This window comes from Protomyctophum parallelum (genome assembly GCF_964188405.1).
Source record: "Protomyctophum parallelum genome assembly, chromosome: 18".
NCBI classification, from domain to species: domain Eukaryota; kingdom Metazoa; phylum Chordata; class Actinopteri; order Myctophiformes; family Myctophidae; genus Protomyctophum; species Protomyctophum parallelum.
The window spans coordinates 33,713,748-33,731,893 of record NC_139716.1 but is presented as its reverse complement, the minus strand read 5'-3'; the positions used below and the strand labels follow the sequence as shown (position 1 = coordinate 33,731,893).

The window sequence follows — 18,146 nt, the reverse complement described above, 5'->3', positions numbered from 1 at the left end:
GTGAGCATTTGACCCAAAAATATAATTTGGTTCAGTATTATATTTTGTACATAATTTCTTATTTTGTTTCATGCAGCAGATGGTTTGTCCACATGTGTTTTAACAATTTATTTTACTGTTCTTATGTGTGAAATTAATTTACAGATCAATGCAAATAAATAAAAACAGTCATTAGTCACATTCTGTGTGAGCTTATTGTATCTTGTGGTTATACTGTAGTTTCTCAGACATGGGGGCCCTTACCCCTTATCGGTGAACTTATTTGCCATTTTTTACTAATGTATTTTGGAAAACATTTACAATAGTTCAACAGCCTATCTACATCGACACGTTGTGAGCTTGTAGATCGGCTATTTGAACTATTTAAAAAGATATTTGAAAATATTAAAAAAATGGCAAATTAGTTTAGTTTAGGGATTTAAGGGGTGGCACAAGATAAGTTAACAAAGAATAAGTATTGTGAGGTTTAGGCATGTAGGCACATTGTAAATTAACCACAATCTACACAGGTGTCCCATTGGACAAGTTAATTTGGGTCAAATTCAATTAGCCTTGAGGATTTGACTGTGTAGGTATGACAGTCAGAGGTAGAACAGATTTGGAAGACAGAAAACAACAAAATAACCCCAACAAAGCAACACAATCAAGACAGGAGAGAAGGGTTCATGTATATTCCTCAATATCTTTATTGAGTAGCGGAGGACAGTCGAGACAGACTTTAGTCCTTTATGCACACATTAAACACGTCACACACACACACACACACACACACACACACACACACACACACTGTACACACGGGTTCACATCACAATCACCCACACATACATGGGACCATATTAGCACAACTACACAACTTTATCCCTGCTGCAAAATGTGCGATTTCAGCTGAAGGTTTATCAGGTCATGTGTGACTTTGAGTCGAGTGACTTTCAGGTTTCAGGTTCTCAAACCTTTTTATGTCAAGGACCCTGAAATGTATTTGGCTAGAGACGCCCATTCATCAACATTATTCAAATGCCTTTTGTGCCAGGGAGCGCCACAAGAGGAGATTGATTTTCTCCACATTTTGCCCATGAAAATGGCCGAAAACTTTCATGATGACCTTTCATTGCAATTTGTATAAATATTAGAGTGCACGATTATGAAATGATGACCGATCTCCGATTATTTGCAGGGTCATATCGGCCGATACCGATATATTACATAATTATATTATATTTATTATTGAACATTTTTGTTTTGCTGGTGAAAGTAGATGACAGTCGCTCTTAAAGAGACAGCCACATTAGAACGGCATCCTCAATATTGGTGAAAATGATTTTCGATACGCTACCGATGAAATCGTGCATCTCTAATAAAAAACATCATTTTGTAATTTTGCAGCTGACGTTCCAGTGATATTCCCCCACATCGCGCCATTGTTTTCTGTTGCGTTATTTAGTGTCTATACCCACCAACATGTGTGTGTGTGTGTGTGTGTGTGTGCATGCGCGCGTGCGTGCGCGCCTATCGGGAGGCGAAGTACGGTCTGATCTTCATGCTGATGGCCTTCAGTGAGTACCAGCTCCCCTTCCAGTTCATCCACACGATGCCGTCGTCCGTGCCATGCTTGGCCATGTGCTCCGTGTAGGCCCCGCCTATGTAGTAGCGGCCGTTGGGATTGGACGAGTGGCAGCGGTTGTACCACCAGCCGCCGCCGTCCTCTCTGGCACACTGCTTGGCGGGGTTGCCCGGCGTCCTGAGATCAGAAGAGAGAGAGAGAGAAAGTCACAACATGCTATTTCCGTACAGTAAACACATTAATACAGGTCTTTAATGTTTCATGGAATCGGTGGAAACACACACACACACACACACACACACACACACCATTTGTCGTTGTCTCGGTCATACGTGCTGAACATCATTCCGTTGTGGATGGTCATGGTTCGGTTCTCTCCAAACAGCTCAGTGGCGCCCTCTAGGAAGGTGTTCCCGGCGTTCCCAGAATAGCCGCCCACCGCAAGGATGTAGTTGGACGTCTCTGACTGGATGGTGAACTGTTGGTACTGGGCGTGGACCTATAGACGAGGGAAATATTTCAATTGATAGAACTTTCGTTCTTGAGGACAGTTGGGGAATTGTATCCTTAAAATAATATTTTACTTTCAAAGATGTTTGTACGACAGGGTCATTTTAACGTTTCCAAGTACTAGAAGGGCGGGTTCAAATTAGCTCTGGAAACCGATGCCGCGTGTCCGCTTATCCCCTCCCCGAGAGATCACAGAACACTGATGTCGCCAATTTTGGAGCGACGCCCCTCTGCACTCTGATTGGTTACAAAGATACAAGGTTCACTCCCACTCCTAGGCCGGATTACCTGGGCGCTTCCCCCAGGCTTTATGTTTTTCTTTTGAAACCAAAACGCCATGGGTTCCCGAAGATATTTAACGTCTACCCAGGCTGTTGTGTTTCACCCCAGACAGTTTTTAAGTTGCTTTATTCAGAATTTAATAGTGGTACCAATACTGCTATTACTAACGATTAGTTCTAATGATTAGTACAGGTGTGGCGATGAAGCACATGGCGTTAATGCTGATTAAAACAACTGCTACTAAATGTATTATTGTTGCGTCATCATCTTCTAATACAAAAAGAATATCAAAACAAGAATTGATTAAATCAATTAATTACCAGCTGCATTTTTATTATTATCTGCGGGGGTCTGCTAAAACTGCCTGTGTCAGTTTCAGCACAGTAGTTTAGGTAGGAACCAAGGACCAGATGGGAGGGATTACATCTCTACACTGGCCTTGGAACGCCTCGGGTTCTCCCAGGAGGTAAGTCTGGAGCTCTCTGCTGGAACTATATAAGGTTGAAGATGGATGGATGGATGGAAAATAATGACCTACCTTGCTTCCTGTCCAGTCCTCCATCTCGATCAGGACCTCTGTGGGGCCCATCTTGGTCAGCTGACTGATCTGGTTGTTCCCCAGCCAGTACTCCCCTATCACGTGACCAGCGAGAGCGACAAGTGAGACATGAGCCAATCACATTTCCCCTACATTGTCATGGTCATTTTGTCAGCCAATGGGCTCTATGCACAGCAGCCATAATGGAAAATAAATTGGGCCTCTTCCTTACTTCAAATGTTGCCAAATTCCAATGATACGAAATTACAAATGAAGGCTCTGCTTCTCTGCTGAGCCTTCTCTGCTGCTTTGGTGTAGCAGAGTGTTTCAAGTGAGCCAACACAATAGCAGCACCCTGACTCTGACCAGAATGGAACACAGCCTTGATTAGCATCAATGGTAACACCTGTGATGGAAGTAAGGGCCCAATTGCTTACCAATATGTCTGCTCGAGCCTATTGCTTCAGGACTGCTGTTACACTGCTGTTCGATCTTTTCTAACTCCGCGAGTGTGAAAAATGTAACCGAATGGACCCATTTGGTTGCATTATGTAGGCAACAATCTGATATTCACAACACATATAGGGCCCTATTTTCATCAGTGCCTTACCCCTTATCCCTACAGTTCTTTGCCTTTTTTACTATTTTGAAAAACATTTAGAAATTGTTCAACTAGCCGATTTACATCCACACGTTGTGAGCTTGTAGATGGGCTCTTTGAACTATTCAAAATTGTTTTTCAAAACTCTTTCAGAGTTTTGAAAAGTGCATTGATAGCTGACTTGCAGGAATTCAAAGCCATGACCCAGCGATGGCGGGTGGTCAGTGAACAGAACGGAGAGCTTTTAACTCACCAGGATTGTGGCAGTAACCCTTGCCCGTGTCGGAGGCGATGTTGCCGAAACCGCGGCGGTACTCGTCCCAACGCCGGCCGAAGTCCACACTGCCGTCCATCCTGTTCGAAATGAGCAGCCATCCTGGAGAGAGAGAGAGAGGGGAGAGAGAGAGAGAGAGAGAGAGAGAGAGAGAGAGAGAGAGGAAAGAGACCAACAGATATACGGACACATTTAGACATTTAGCCCCTCCAATACATGGCTTTTAAAGATTACATCATATGGCAGCATATGACATACATCGTTTGCCATGAAGTATATGTGTGTTAATGTTTGTTTAGGGCAGTGAATTTAGGGCAGTAAATGATAAGGTAAGACGTCATGTGGCCGATATAAATGCATCTTGTAACAAATTTTGTTTCGTACAAGAAACAAGCTAAGATGGATAAAGGAAAGAAACATAAGCAAAAAATATATATATATATTATTATTATACTGCTTAGACTGATGCTAGTTTCTTGGTTTACCTGTGATCCTAGATCACAGAGGCACTACACTGTCTATATGCATACGCAAATTCTGATTGGCCGGAATGAGATGATGTATGATGATAAGATCGCCCCTCACTTCACACGGGTGTGATTTTATTATTATGCAGATTAGTCCTATATATTATGCACTTTATGCCTCCAGCTCTGCTCTTTCTTTTATGATACAAGTCTCTAGCTATCTTTTAAACTGCAATGATTAAGAATTTCACCCACTGTAGGCTACTTTAATGGTCTGACAATAAAGAGTGATTCTGATTGTCACTCCTATTCTCTGGATAAAGAGCGTCTGCTAAAACATTTGTAATTGTATAAGACAAAGAGATTGAAAAGGACAGACAGACAGACAGACCTCCATTCTGGGTGGTCTGGTCACAGTAGACCCTGTACGCAGGGTAGAGAGGGTCTGGTTGGACCATGTACATCTGAGACTCTGCACCTCCACGCCGAAAGATGTCCTCACACTCCTTACCTGCACGCACGCACACACCACACACGCACACACCACACACCACACACCACACACCACACACCACACACCACACACACACAATAATTAGATAAGATTATGTTGCATAGTGTACTGTACATACTTGCAGACACATGTCTTGCACTACACAGTACTCGCGCACGCACGCACGCACACATGCGTGTGCACACAGTCACAAACACACACACACACACACACACACACACACACACACACACACACACACACACACGTACCAGTTGGGACAGGTATGGGACAGCTGGTCGTGCATGGTTCCTTGCAGGACTCTGTCTGTGCCCGGATGGCTTTCTCCAACGCCTGGATCTTCTGGTGGATCTTATCCAGGACGCCCTGCACAACCACAAGCAGGTTCAGTCAGCATTATAAATGATATAGTACACACATGGTCAGTACACAGTACAGTACGGTACAGTACACTGACTCTAGAGTGACAGTCTGGTCTAGGTCATACATGGGCAACTGGCGGTGCGGGGGACCCAACCTTCGCTTAATGCAGGTTAATATCGGAATGCTGATATATTATTGATTTCAGCTGTTACAATTCCAAACTTGCAAACCATGACCTGCTTTAATTACTTCAGTCTATAGCCTATTAATAGCTTAATGACTAGTATTAACATTTAACATTTTTCAGGATTCCAATAAAATTGCATAGTTGCCCGACGCCCCTGTGTGTGTGCGCACATGCATGCGTGTGTGCATGTGTGTGTGTGCGTGCGTGTGTGCGTGTGTGCTACCTGCAGTACTCTGATGTTGGAGGGGAACACTGTATCCACTGTCTCCTTAATGTAAGAATGCTGCTCCTCCAGGTTGCCTGAATACTGCTGCACTATGTTGTTGTTTTCTAGAGAGAGAGAGAGAGACAGACAGACAGATTGATAACTCAATCAAAGTAGGTTCATACAACTAGTACAAACAAGCAGAGTAAAACTAAAGATGTCCGGTCGATCGATCTGTCGGTCACCATCCATCTTTACCTCCGACAACCCTCTGCCTCTCCCTCAGGGCGTCGGACATGCTGTCCACATAGTTGTACACGTTGTTGGATGAGCGAGATAGATCATCCACCTGAGTCTTAAGCACCTCCGCGGACTGCAAAATGCGCACACGCACACGCACACGCACACACACACACACACACACACACACACACACACACACACACACACACAGTCAATTAAGAAAGGGGAAAAAAGTTGTGAAAGATCTTCATAAGCTGTGGAACCGAGGCCAATACATTGAATGCCTCAACTCCTACAATTCCAAGTGCTTGTCAGATTATTTATATTTCAGTCAGACAACTCACGAATAGATTAAACAATATTTATTGAAGAATGAGTAATGAGTGTGCATATGATATTTGACTTGGCGTTCGGCTCTGCTGGATTTCTCCCTGCTCGGCAGATTAAGCAACATCATAAAACATAAGAGCAGGGAGATAGATATACAATAACCCCCCCATGGGGAGCATAGATAGCAGAGCCCACCGGTGGTGCTGGGGTGGTGGTGGGAGAAAACATCACATACAACCGGGAACCATGAGCAGAGGAAGGCAGGAAGAGCATGGAGTCTAGTGAGCTTAAGTAGCCTGCCCACTTAGTCTGACTGCCGCATCAGCGAATGACGTGAGAGACTTGCACACACGTATACTCCCACATAGTAATGCAGCATGTTAACCCCTTGAGCATAGTATGGGCCTTTGAGCAAGCAAGAACCTCCCTTGAGGTTGACTGACTGAACTGACTCCGCCGCTCCGCGTGCTGCGTTTGATTATGTGAACTTGGGGTCCCAAGTTCGCATATGATACTTTTTGGGGGTCACGGCCTTAAAAGGTTGAGAACCACTCGTCTACAACAGGATGGTATCAGTCAAGCGTAACCGCGATGTAGTGTAAATAAGTCTGTCAGGCAATGAGTTTTATGTTGGATTATTTTCAAACATTTAACCACTTAAACCCTTACGGATCTACTTGTTTTTCCCTTTTCAGCCAGGTACACCAAACCTCTTCACCAGAAATAGCAGATATACAAGCTCACAGTCACAGCTGCGATGCATTGTTAGCTTGTAGATCCAATATGACAAAATGACATTTTCCTCACACAAAGAGCTTGTATACCTACATGTCTGACGTTCCTCTCCTGTTTGATCATAGCAGTCTTCAGCTCACACCCAGTGGGACACAAGGCACCCTGCAGGACAAACACATAAACAAGGTTCAAGGTTGTACTTTAAGTCAAAGTCATATGATTTGTCACACACGTTACCGCAGTGAAATTTGTTCTCCGCATTTGACCCATCTCTTGGAGCGGTTGAGCCGCAGCCAAGGAGCGGTGAGCTGCAGCCGTGCCGCGCTCGGGAATCATTCGATTAGTAGATTTGACCCCCCAAACCAACCCTTTGATGCTAAGGGAGGCATTGGGTCCCATTTTTACAGTCTTTGGTATGACCCGGCCGGGGATTGAACACCGACCTCCCAGTTTCAGGGCACTCTAACCACAAGGCCACTGAGCTGGTATTGTTACATCTTGTGTACAGATACATAAGAGTAAAACTTATTTTGGTTTGGCTTCCTTCAGACAATGCAGCAGCAGATAATAACAGTAGAATATAGTGATAAAGAATAAATATGTACAAAATATTAAAGAAAGGAAGAGACTCAAGAGAGTGCAAAAATATTATACATACTGTATAGTCTTGGTGTATAGCATCATCAAATCAAATGTCCATATGCATGCAGTGGGAGATCTGGTCTGGTTTTGGTGAATATTAAGTAGTTTGGTGGGGGGCACTGGGGGCCACGCATTAAAAATAAATTAATCCACAAAACTAGCATAATTTGTATTGCCCTATTTTTATCATATAGTCAGTACAACTTTCGTTCAACTTTGACCCCTCTGTCACATGGATCTATGGCTTTGTGCTGTTGCTGCTGGCGTGGTAATACTGGACACAAAACATAGTTCCATGTGACAGAGGGGTCAAAGTTCAACGAAGGTTTCTCTATGTGAAATTGTTTATTTTTAATGCATGGCCCCCCCAGACCCCCACCAAATGACTGGAACTACTTCATATTCACCAAAACCAGACCAACTAACCAACCTTTTAATTATATATTACATTGTCATGATTATTATCACTATCAACACTTAGTTACCATTTGTTCGGAGGCGTGCGTACATCCTCCGGCATCTGGCTGAATCTCTTTCTCAGGCTCCTGGCGCCCCCCAACGGGAGCAGGGGTGGGACGGCCTCTGTACCTGTAGGACACACGCACACGCACACGCACACGCACACACGTTATTGATTTAGTTTTTATTGGTATCTTTTCGAATTCAAAAGTAGCAAAAGTATAGCAGATCTACATGCTGAAAACACATCGTGTCGCACCGCACCGCACTTTTGTGTGCCAACTGCCAACGTAGGCCTAGTATGATCAAGTAAGTAAAAAACATGGAAATAAGAGGTTTTCCGCCCCCGACATTAACGATATCCATATTGTGATATAAGATGTTGTCTATGTTGCTCAGTCCTATAATGACAAACATCTCTACCTGCCGCCTCCACTGATGGGTGGTGGGACGTATCGGTTGGGGGTGTATGTCTCCCGGCCCCTGGACGTGGGACGGTGGCCCCTGGCGCCTACACCTGGTACGTCCTGACAGAGAAGAGACAAACAATAACATCAACTAAAATAAAGAATGCAATAGAACAAAATGAAGAAGAATCTAAGATAAACAGCATGAAGTAAGGATGTTGAAAAATTTAAAATGTACCGTTGATGGCTTCACCGCAGTTGGCTGTGGAGAGAAAGACAATGAATAAATTGCTGCACAATGATTGCAGGTGTACAATCTCACTTCTGTCGATATAAGCTTGTAAATGCACTATATGCGCTAATATATTTTAGAAAAAGACACACACACAATGATATTAGTATATTTGCTCGTCGGACATCAACATTTCACATGCAATTTCTTTTTTACTTATTTTCTTTACCCTAATCCTATCACCGTAGTTAGACATAGTTGTTGACCGGTCACCAGTCAACAACTATTGACGTAGAACTCATAACCAGGTGGTGCAAATATTCAATACTGCAATATAGACAATATACTCGTCCAGAATTCTACATTTAATTGAGTAAAAGAATAAAAGTAAAATGTACTTAAAGTACCCAAAGTATTCATCGTGCAGAATGTCCCATTTAAAGTTTTAAAAAGTATACAAATCTTTTGAAAATAGTCGATCTACAAGCTCACAATTCGTTACATAGCGACATATTATGGGTTCAGCTATTTACAAATGTCAGAAGTATTTATAGGGCTTAAACGATTAGTGCGTTTTGTAATAATAATCAAAATCTACAAAATAACTAGTAACTGAAGTTTTAAAAAAAGTGTACAACATTTGCCTCTGAGATGTAGTGGAGTAGAAGTAAAAGTACTGGAAATTGGAAATAATCAAGCAAAGTAAAAAATAATAATTAAATTGTACAGTACCTAAGTAAATGTACAGTATTTAGGCAGATTGGCCTCACAATGTCTATTTCTACGATTCGTCTATATATGGGGATATTTGGCCCTCTTATAGTGCATACACACACACACACACACACACACACACTCACTGTGCTGTCGTAGTCGTCATAATCCGAGTCCGAGGCCCAGACCGTGCACGCACACACACACAAACACAGCAGTAACAGCGTCCTCATCTTTGTCACTTTGTCGGACGATTATTTGTTCTTTATTGTCAAACCGTTCCTCACTCTTTGACCACAGAGCAGAGGAGACCCTATTTATGATCTATAAGCTCCTCCCTCTGCCATTGATCCCATCCCATGAGGTGGTGATTCATCATGTTTTTCCTGAGTCACAGTGTATTGAGCAGTGCAGGGTTCATCAATATGTTCCAGACACAGACACATGTGTCCGGGACAAAGACTTGGCCTGGTCTGTGGCAAATGTTCTGTTTTCATTTACACACCGAAGGCATGGGGAGAGAGTATGTTTTGCACTCTGTCCGTTCGTCCGTCCATCTGTGAACAGCTAATCTCCGGCACACACACTCCCTGGATGCCAACGATGAACCTCTGCCCCAAAGTTTGATTCTGTCCAAAAATCCTGCAAATCTCTACACACTATCGCTATAGTCATATGTTCAAGATGTATCTGTCTGATATTTCATATTCCATCCTAATTGGCTCACTTTGGCTTTCAAAGTTTGCAGGATTGGCCCTTTTGAAACAAAAAGCCTCAAATCATGAACGCAGTGTGGAACATTGGCCTGTTATAGCGCCACCAACAGGTGGATTTGTGCAAAACACATTTTTGAAACAAAGTGCCTCAAATCATCCAATTGCCATCAATGGTGTAAGAACAAATGGCACCCATTTCACATTGGCCTATTATAGCGCCACCAGGAGGCCACAACCTGAACTGCCCTGGGGGAGACCTGTGCCCCGAGGGGCACTTTTTCTAGTTTTGATCATAATACCCACTTAATGAATGTCAAGTCTCCAGGTTTTCTTCAGAATATAACACTTATTTACTATGACAGATTATTAGGAGTCCACTAGTACTAGTAGTGGTTCTCAAATGGTCCATGGCCCCTTATAGGTCCATTTGGTTCCATTTGAACAACATTTGTCTTAGTGTTTCTGGTAATATTATTGTCTCTCATTTTGTATGTCCGAGGAGAAATGCAAATTTGACAAAAATGTCCACCACAAGCCAGCATGGCGATGACCCCTGGAGCAGTGTTAGTGAAGTGAGAGCCTACTAAAAAAAATAAAAAAGTGAGTCCATTATATCGTTGCTGGAAACCACTTAACTCCATTTTTGAGTTTTCCTTAAATCACTGCTATTGAATACCCTTTATGTCTGTGTGTTGGTTAAATTAAAAGAATATTGAACCAATGAAAAGTAGTAAAAAGCGCAGAGAAAACCTCTTAAATCCATTGGACCGCTAAAGCAGCTAACTCAACCACCTCTCCCCCTCTCATGCAAGTAATTGACAATATATAAAGTCACAATACAAACTTTGATGAGGCAGTGTATTGCTTTGCTTTAAAAATATACGGTTTTCTTTTCCTGAAAAAAAAAAAGAACAATTTGGAGTTAGGTGGTTTCTTCCTGTCAACAGAGATATGCTACTGCATCAAAAGTAAACAACAAACTATACTATAAAAACTGGTCAAACATTGGCAAATAATATAAGAAAGCGCTCACAGAGCCTCGCAGCGAGAAGCTTGTAGTTCTGTAGGTCGGCTATTTTCCACAATATTTTTCCACAATATGTATCTGTGGAGTCAAACTAAATGTAATACCTCATACAATTATGCTTGTCAGGGCGGGGGGATCCCAGTTAAAACATGCATATTTTTTAAAACCACTGATATGGAGGGACATTTCATAATCTCTGAATTGTGGACTAGGGTTTGAGAGAGAGGGGGAGAGAGATTACTTGTTATGTTATGATCGTCTTGATGACTATTTATATGTATTACCATGTGATGTTCTTGCTTATTCTAAATCGTTCTAGATTGAGCATAAATGTTATGCGGGCTGCCTAAATTGTAAACTGGAGAGAGTGAGTGAGTGAGTGAGCACGGGGAAGTAATTAGTGTGAAATAAAAATGCTTTCCGAGGCAAATTAGTGTAAAATGTTGTGCATATTAAACTTGTGTTGGAATTTGAAGGTATGAGTGTCTATATCAAGTATATAAGCTCTCTGTGTGTGTGTGTGTGTGTGTGTGCACATGCAGTCCTGCCAGGAAACCATGATAGGGAAGCAACTGTTTACTGAGGACATCAGTTAACATAGCGCGCACCACCCCCCACACACACAGTCAATCAAATATTATGACATGTCACATGACTCATCCCTGCATGTGAATCACTCCTGTATCAATATGATTTAAAGGGTAAGACCACTTTTTTTGAGGTTTGGGTTGTGTAGTTACTTTGCCATGATGCAACTCCAAATGTGGACAAGAAATAAAAAATAACTGCTCCAGTGATTAGAAATTGATAATTAAAAATATGCTCCTCATTGACTTACATTGTATCTAAAACAGCTCTCAAAGTCACTCTTTTAGTATGTAAACAAACACAAACAAAGTTGATTCAGACAATATAGAGCATCACCAAAACTCATGCTGTTTTATTTTTTCATAAAAATGTTTTCTTCCTGTTGATTTTACTATTTGAAGATCTGGATCCAGATCCACGGATCCAGTCCGGGTTTTCTTCCCAATAAAATGGACAAATCAACAGGAAGAAAACATTTTGATGAAAAAATAAAACAGCATGAGTTTTGGTGATGCTCTATATTGTCTGAATCAACATTGTTTGTGTTTGTTTACGTACTAAAAGAGTGACTTTGAGAGCTGTTTTAGCTACAATGTAAGTCAATGAGGAGCAAATTTTGAATTATCAATTTCTAATCACTGGAGCAGTTATTTTTTATTTCTTGTCCACATTTGGAGTTGCATCATGGCAAAGTAACTACACAACCCAAACCTTAAAAAAAGTGGTCTTACCCTTTAACCAACCTGGTGTCCCATTTGGGATGTTAATCAATAGTCAAACAGTATCAATTTGGATTTAACCCAGTACATGTACATGTGGCATTTTAGATTTTTGCGTTGGCTCTTCAAAAATAGCAGATCTACAAGGCACTTCGTGCCGTGCTTGTACATCTGCTATTTTTGAACATTTTGGAAAACAGTTGCATGATGAAAGATTCCAAATTGCAGATTTCAAAACCTTCAGAGTGAGCAGAATTTACGAAGAAAATAAATGACTGGGTAGCAGGGTCATCCCTGTTTCTCATGGTAGTGAATTCCAGTTATATCCAGTGTGGACAGTGTAGTTTATTTGATCATCTTCACAGTATCAATAGAATCATACATCAACATAAGCAAACTGTTACATAGTTAAATGTGATCAAAAGGAATAGGCTAAAGTTTGTCCTGTGCCTATCCTACATACAAAAAAACAACATACTTTTGGATTCCGTGATCGAAAACTCTGCAATAACCAATCCGAACAAAAATAATTATCAGATTCAAAATATGCATAAACCAAAAATCAATCCCACACCCGTGTCATTATAAAGATCCGCTAGGATCTATACAAGCTGGTGTGTCTTCAAGTGACTTGACTCACGGAAACTCTTATGACAAGGTTTACGGTGGAAAGGTTTTTCTCCAGTGTGGGTACGCTAGTCAATCAGTCAACGTGACCTTACCGATTGCATCTCTGCAACAAGAATCCTAAAAGGATACAACGCGAGTATTTATTCTCACAGTGAATATCTTCCAGAACCGTGCACCCGTTACACCATTACGTGGAATTATTCAACTGAGTGCTTGCTCTCGCTTTCTTCTTTCGATTGCATCTCTTGACACGATGTTTACAGAGTGGAATGTTTTATTTGTATCTCCCGTGTGGACAAGTTGGTGTCTCTTCAGACCACCTGGAAGTTTGAAACTCTTGTTACACTGTGTACAGTGAAATGGTCTCTCTATATCTGGTTGATAGTTGTAATTCAGGAAGTCTGTGTAAGCCTTTAGTGATTCTGGTTGAGTGAAAGTATTGGTCAAACTAAAAGATATTGGTTGATCAGTGTTCCCTTGTTTCTGTCTGGTTGTAGAGTGTGAAGAGATGTCCTCATCAACTTCTCTTTTCACTGTTCGTAATGTCAACATTGACCCAACAGGCTCCTCTGGTCTTAGAAGTAGCTCCTCCGGTTCCTTTTTAATGTGTGGAGGCTCTGGTTCCTCCTGTTTCAGACTGGGGCTGCTCTCCCGTTTAGGCGAAACCTCCTCCCTACACGCAATCATGTACAGGATGCCTAGGAGCAGAATAATAACATGATAGTCAACACTGGGTTCCTAAAATGTAAATCTAGTATGTACATGAAAACCATCTTCCATGTATTGTGGCTTTCTGCGTGTGTGGCACACACTACAAGCGGCTGCAGTCATTGGTGGTGTCTGTGTTCTGTGATGCCCACGCCACCTCGCGTTAGCTAGACCATCTCTGGCTCGCTGAAAAACTCCGTTGTTCGGAGCACAACGCTGTGGTTTATTCGACACGATCGTGGAAAGAAATTGTGCTCGTTTCCCCGTCGGAGGGTTGGAGCTCATCTCCCCTGCTCAAGTCGTCTTTATGGACGGTAACGGTGGTTTATGACAGCAGAGACTTAGATGAGGCAACTTCAGACCTACATCAACGTCGATCAGTAAAGAGATTCACAGCGCCTGACCATGAGTGACTGACAGTGACTTTTGACCGACTGTTTCTTTTATTGCAGAGGTGAACATGAAATGAAAGGTTGATCCTTGCAATTGTGTTGTGTTGCCTGAACATTCATTGCGCGCATCATATTGACTGACCATTGTTTGACTGAAAATCTGAGATCTGTATTGACATTTATTGCATTTTGGATTGCATTTGAATTTTTAGGCATTTCAGGCTTACATGGCTGGAGGTGCTTCTGTTTCATGACGGCATGCATTTAGTGGCTTGAGCTGTGACAGACAAACCCTGTTCTAAATGCTTTGGTCTATGGCCTCTCTGTAGAAAAGGTTGCAATTTGGTGCAGTTTTTCTGGTATTGCATTTGTGAAAGAGCATGTGAATTTGGATATTGTAATCAGAATAAAAAGTTATATCGAGTGATATTTACTGAATATCCAGATATTGATATGTCTTGCCAAGATTATCGTATAGTGAAAATACTTACTGAGGTCTTCAGGTTCCTCCTTTTTAATAGAAATGTCCCTGGCTGACTCTGGAGAGTTCATCTTCACCTGCAGTCTGGACTCAACAATCTGGTCTGAAATGAACAATGGAATAATAAATGGGCAATAAATGGTCAATGCTCAAGGACACTTGATTGACACTAACTCAGGGGGAGCCCGGCTGGGATCGACCTGGGAACCTTCTGGTTCCCAAGCGGCCACAGCACGGAATTTCTTAGCAGAAAGTAGCTCATAAAATGTTTATGAAACAATTAAACGCTTTGCAGATTGAAAGAGGAAAATTCAAGCTTGACATACAACCAATGTTGGCGAGTTTAACATTGTTTAATACAATATTGCAACCCAGATTCGGCACAAACAAGGGACTAAATTAATTTCGCTCCTATGCCACCAAAATGTGGAACGCCCTACCAACAGTCATTAAGACATGCGCATCCCGGCCTTGACTCCTTCAAAACCACCTATGGATGGCTTCAATTCAATACTGTAACCGTAAGTTACCGTAAAATCTATATACCCCACCCACCCCTTTTTCCCCATCATCATCGTCATAATCTTTTAACATCATAGCCTGTATTTAAGTCCACCCACCCACTCACTGTATTCTCAAACTCATCCCACGTTGAAAGCCGCTCAACACTCTATCTGGGGTTCCTCTTTGTGGCTGACCAAGCTCAAACCGCAACTGCATGGGTTCAACTTTCGCTAGAAAACGTCTGTTCGTGAACGTCTGTTCACTTGTAATGGACAATCAGTAGGCTACTTGAAGCTAGCTTAGCATTAGCATTCGTCCACAAAACAAACAGTTTTCACAATTGGCGTGTTCACTGTTCAACCCGGACGAGAAAGATAATCCGTGTATCTTGTGTTCAATCAATATTATGTCTGTGTCTGGTTGTCTTGGCTTGTTTTTCAATATCAGCTTTTTTGAGGGGCGCTAGCTGCTCCTATGCACAGCTTTGTGTGTCTGTAGCACAGAATGTGATGATTTGATTGGCTGAGCACGGAATGTGATGATGATAAGACGAGTGTGATTTTTAATGTAATGCACTATGCACTATAGCTACATGTTTTGTGTATCATCATCATCATCATCATCTTTATGTCTGTATAGGCATTATGAACACATTAATGCTCTCATACAGCAGGCTATGTTAAATGTATAATCATTCAAGACAGTGTTTAGGTCGTGCACATACTGCAGATTATACATAAATGCTATTCTCACGTTGAATTATTTTTTTTAACTCTGAAAAGAGAAGTAAACATAAGTAGGCCTACTGTTTGTACACATTTTAATTTAGCATTAATCTCTCATCATGGGGGGTACTCTAGCACCACCTTGTGGAGGTTGAATGTTTCACTATATAGAAACCGTTTAGAAGGTTTATTCACATATCATTAGCTCTGATCCATAGCCTTCTACTGCTTCTACGATTCTGCCCTGCGTATTAGAGCTATGGACCAGAGCTGATATCATCATATTCAGAGCACCAGTCCATGTGTCGAAGTGTCCATCAGCAATACACCTAACTTAACCCCTGTGCCCTGTATTAATAGCACCCACTGCTCCAAATGGGTAGGATGGGTAAATGCAGTGGATACATGTCACATAATGTGCAAATAACAGTGGGTGAAATAAATTGCCTTAGACTCGGATACATCAAAGAAAGGAAGATAACGACTACTGGCAGTAGAAATAAATAAATAAAGAAACAAACATATAGTAACTTGACCTGAGGACGATTCCAAAAAAAACTTTTTTTAAATGTTGCTTTACTCTGAGACACATGCAGAGGTGGCTCCCAGCATGAAAGGAAACAACGTATAGGTTACACCAGGTCTAAATGGGTTAAGTGATATACATCATTTGTGCTCCCCTTCTTTGAAACAGAAAAAAGGAAACAGTTATTTGTGTATATATGCCTATAAGAAAACTCTGTGGTCAATAAGACATCACTGTTTTTATCCATTATCATGATGTGTTCATCTTTTGTCATTAATTTGATCAGATGAAATAACAGTGGCTGTCCTTCTTAGAATCACCTGGATGGCAGACAATTGACAGAACTTGGTATTACATCTCTGCTGAGAAGAAAAACTGGACGGAGAGCAGACAGTGGTGTAGAGACAGACAATCAGACCTGATTACCATAAAGACTGCAGAAAAACAGGTAGGGGAGACCGGGGTGAGTAGTGCCATGGGGCAATTAGTGCCACCCCTGTTATCTAGAAAACCATAGAAGAAATTGATCATGTGACCACTTAAGTTTGATGAGGCATCCATCTCACTCAGCCTGCTGAAGAGGGAAGCACCTGGCTTGAGAGGTTAGCACATTTAAACTCAAAAAACTGTTTTTGGACCTCTAAAGTAAAATTTCTATGATAAAGGTTTTTTTTATTTCTTTATATGAACACTTGTAGACAACTTTGAAAACAATTCACACATGTTTTAGTGCACTAGTAAGCTACACTATGAGTCTATACAGTTAGCATGATGCTAGCTCAAAAAAGCTAGGGAATGCTTTTTTTTCAAAAAGGTGGGCTTGGGGTGATTTGTGCCAAAGGGCCTGGGTTGAGTTGTGCCAGTGGCACAACACCTATGTTTTTGTTTTTGTTTGTTTGTTTGTTTAACTATATACTACTTTATTGTATTTTATTGTTATTGTACATTGTATTCTTACATTTGATCACTAAAACTATGTGACATTAGACTAAAATCCATCATGCCTCGCAAATACGAAAGGAAGACTGACAGGGTTTCAATTCCTCTCTCTCGCCCACCCCTTCGCTCTCCTAAAAACTTGGCAGCGATGCCTGGTGCCTCCTGACCAGTCCTCCCCTCCCCTCCTCCCCTCCCCTCCTCCTGCCCAGTCCTCCCCTCCTCCCCTCCCCTCCTCCTGCCCAGTCCTCCCCTCCCCTCTCCCCTCCCCTCCTCCTGCCCAGTCCTCCCCTCTCCTCCCCTCCTCCTCCCCTCCCCTCTCCCCTCCCCTCCTCCTGCCCAGTCCTCCCCTCCCCTCCTCCTGCCCAGTCCTCCCCTCCTCCTGCCCAGTCCTCCCCTCTCCTCCCCTCCCCTCCCCTCTCCCCTCCCCTCCTCCTGCCCAGTCCTCCCCTCCCCTCTCCCCTCCCCTCCTCCTGCCCAGTCCTCCCCTCCCCTCTCCCCTTCCCTCCTCCTGCCCAGTCCTCCCCTCCCCTCTCCCCTCCCCTCCTCCTGCCCAGTCCTCCCCTCTCCTCCCCTCCCCTCTCCCCTCCTCCTGCCCAGTCCTCCCCTCCTCTCCCCTCCCCTCCTCATGCCCAGTCCTCCCCTTCTCCCCTCCTCCTGCCCAGTCCTCCCCTCCCCTCTCCCCTCCCCTCCTCCTGCCCAGTCCTCCCCTCTCCTCCCCTCCCCTCCCCTCTCCCCTCCTGCCCAGTCCTCCCCTCCCCTCTCCCCTCCACTCCCCTCCTCCTGCCCAGTCCTCCCCTCCTCCCTTCCCCTCCTCTTGCCCAGTCCTCCCCTCCCCTCCTCCTGCCCAGTCCTCCCCTCCTTCCCTCCCCTCCTCCTGCCCAGTCCTCCCCTCCTCCCCTCCCCTCCTCCTGCCCAGTCCTCCCC

At 42.9% G+C, this 18,146-nt stretch overlaps 1 protein-coding gene across 1 annotated transcript; it reads right to left on the bottom strand.

Moving 5' to 3' along the window:
• Positions 1-1,356: 1,356 nt before the first annotated feature.
• Positions 1,357-9,541, bottom strand: fgb (fibrinogen beta chain). Its single transcript, XM_083788419.1, has 13 exons — positions 9,414-9,541; positions 8,560-8,583; positions 8,338-8,441; positions 7,941-8,043; positions 6,907-6,975; positions 5,764-5,878; positions 5,524-5,630; positions 5,002-5,116; positions 4,628-4,747; positions 3,749-3,871; positions 2,895-2,989; positions 1,873-2,063; positions 1,357-1,741 (listed from the first exon to the last, which is right to left on the bottom strand). The coding sequence occupies exons 1-13, from the start codon at positions 9,498-9,500 to the stop codon at positions 1,510-1,512; spliced, it is 1,485 nt and encodes a 494-aa protein (XP_083644545.1). The 5' UTR covers positions 9,501-9,541; the 3' UTR covers positions 1,357-1,509.
• Between the last annotated feature and the right edge of the window lie 8,605 nt (positions 9,542-18,146).

Bases quoted from the DNA above. Each gene is read 5' to 3' on its own strand.
- fgb (XM_083788419.1), bottom strand. From the start codon at position 9,500: ATGAGGACGCTGTTACTGCTGTGTTTGTGTGTGTGTGCGTGCACGGTC. The intron at 5,117-5,523 runs GTAGCACACACG...GTGGTTGTGCAG, and splicing joins CCAACATCAGAGTACTGCAG to GGCGTCCTGGATAAGATCCA. The intron at 2,990-3,748 runs GTGAGTTAAAAG...GTCACGTGATAG, and splicing joins GGGTTACTGCCACAATCCTG to GGGAGTACTGGCTGGGGAAC.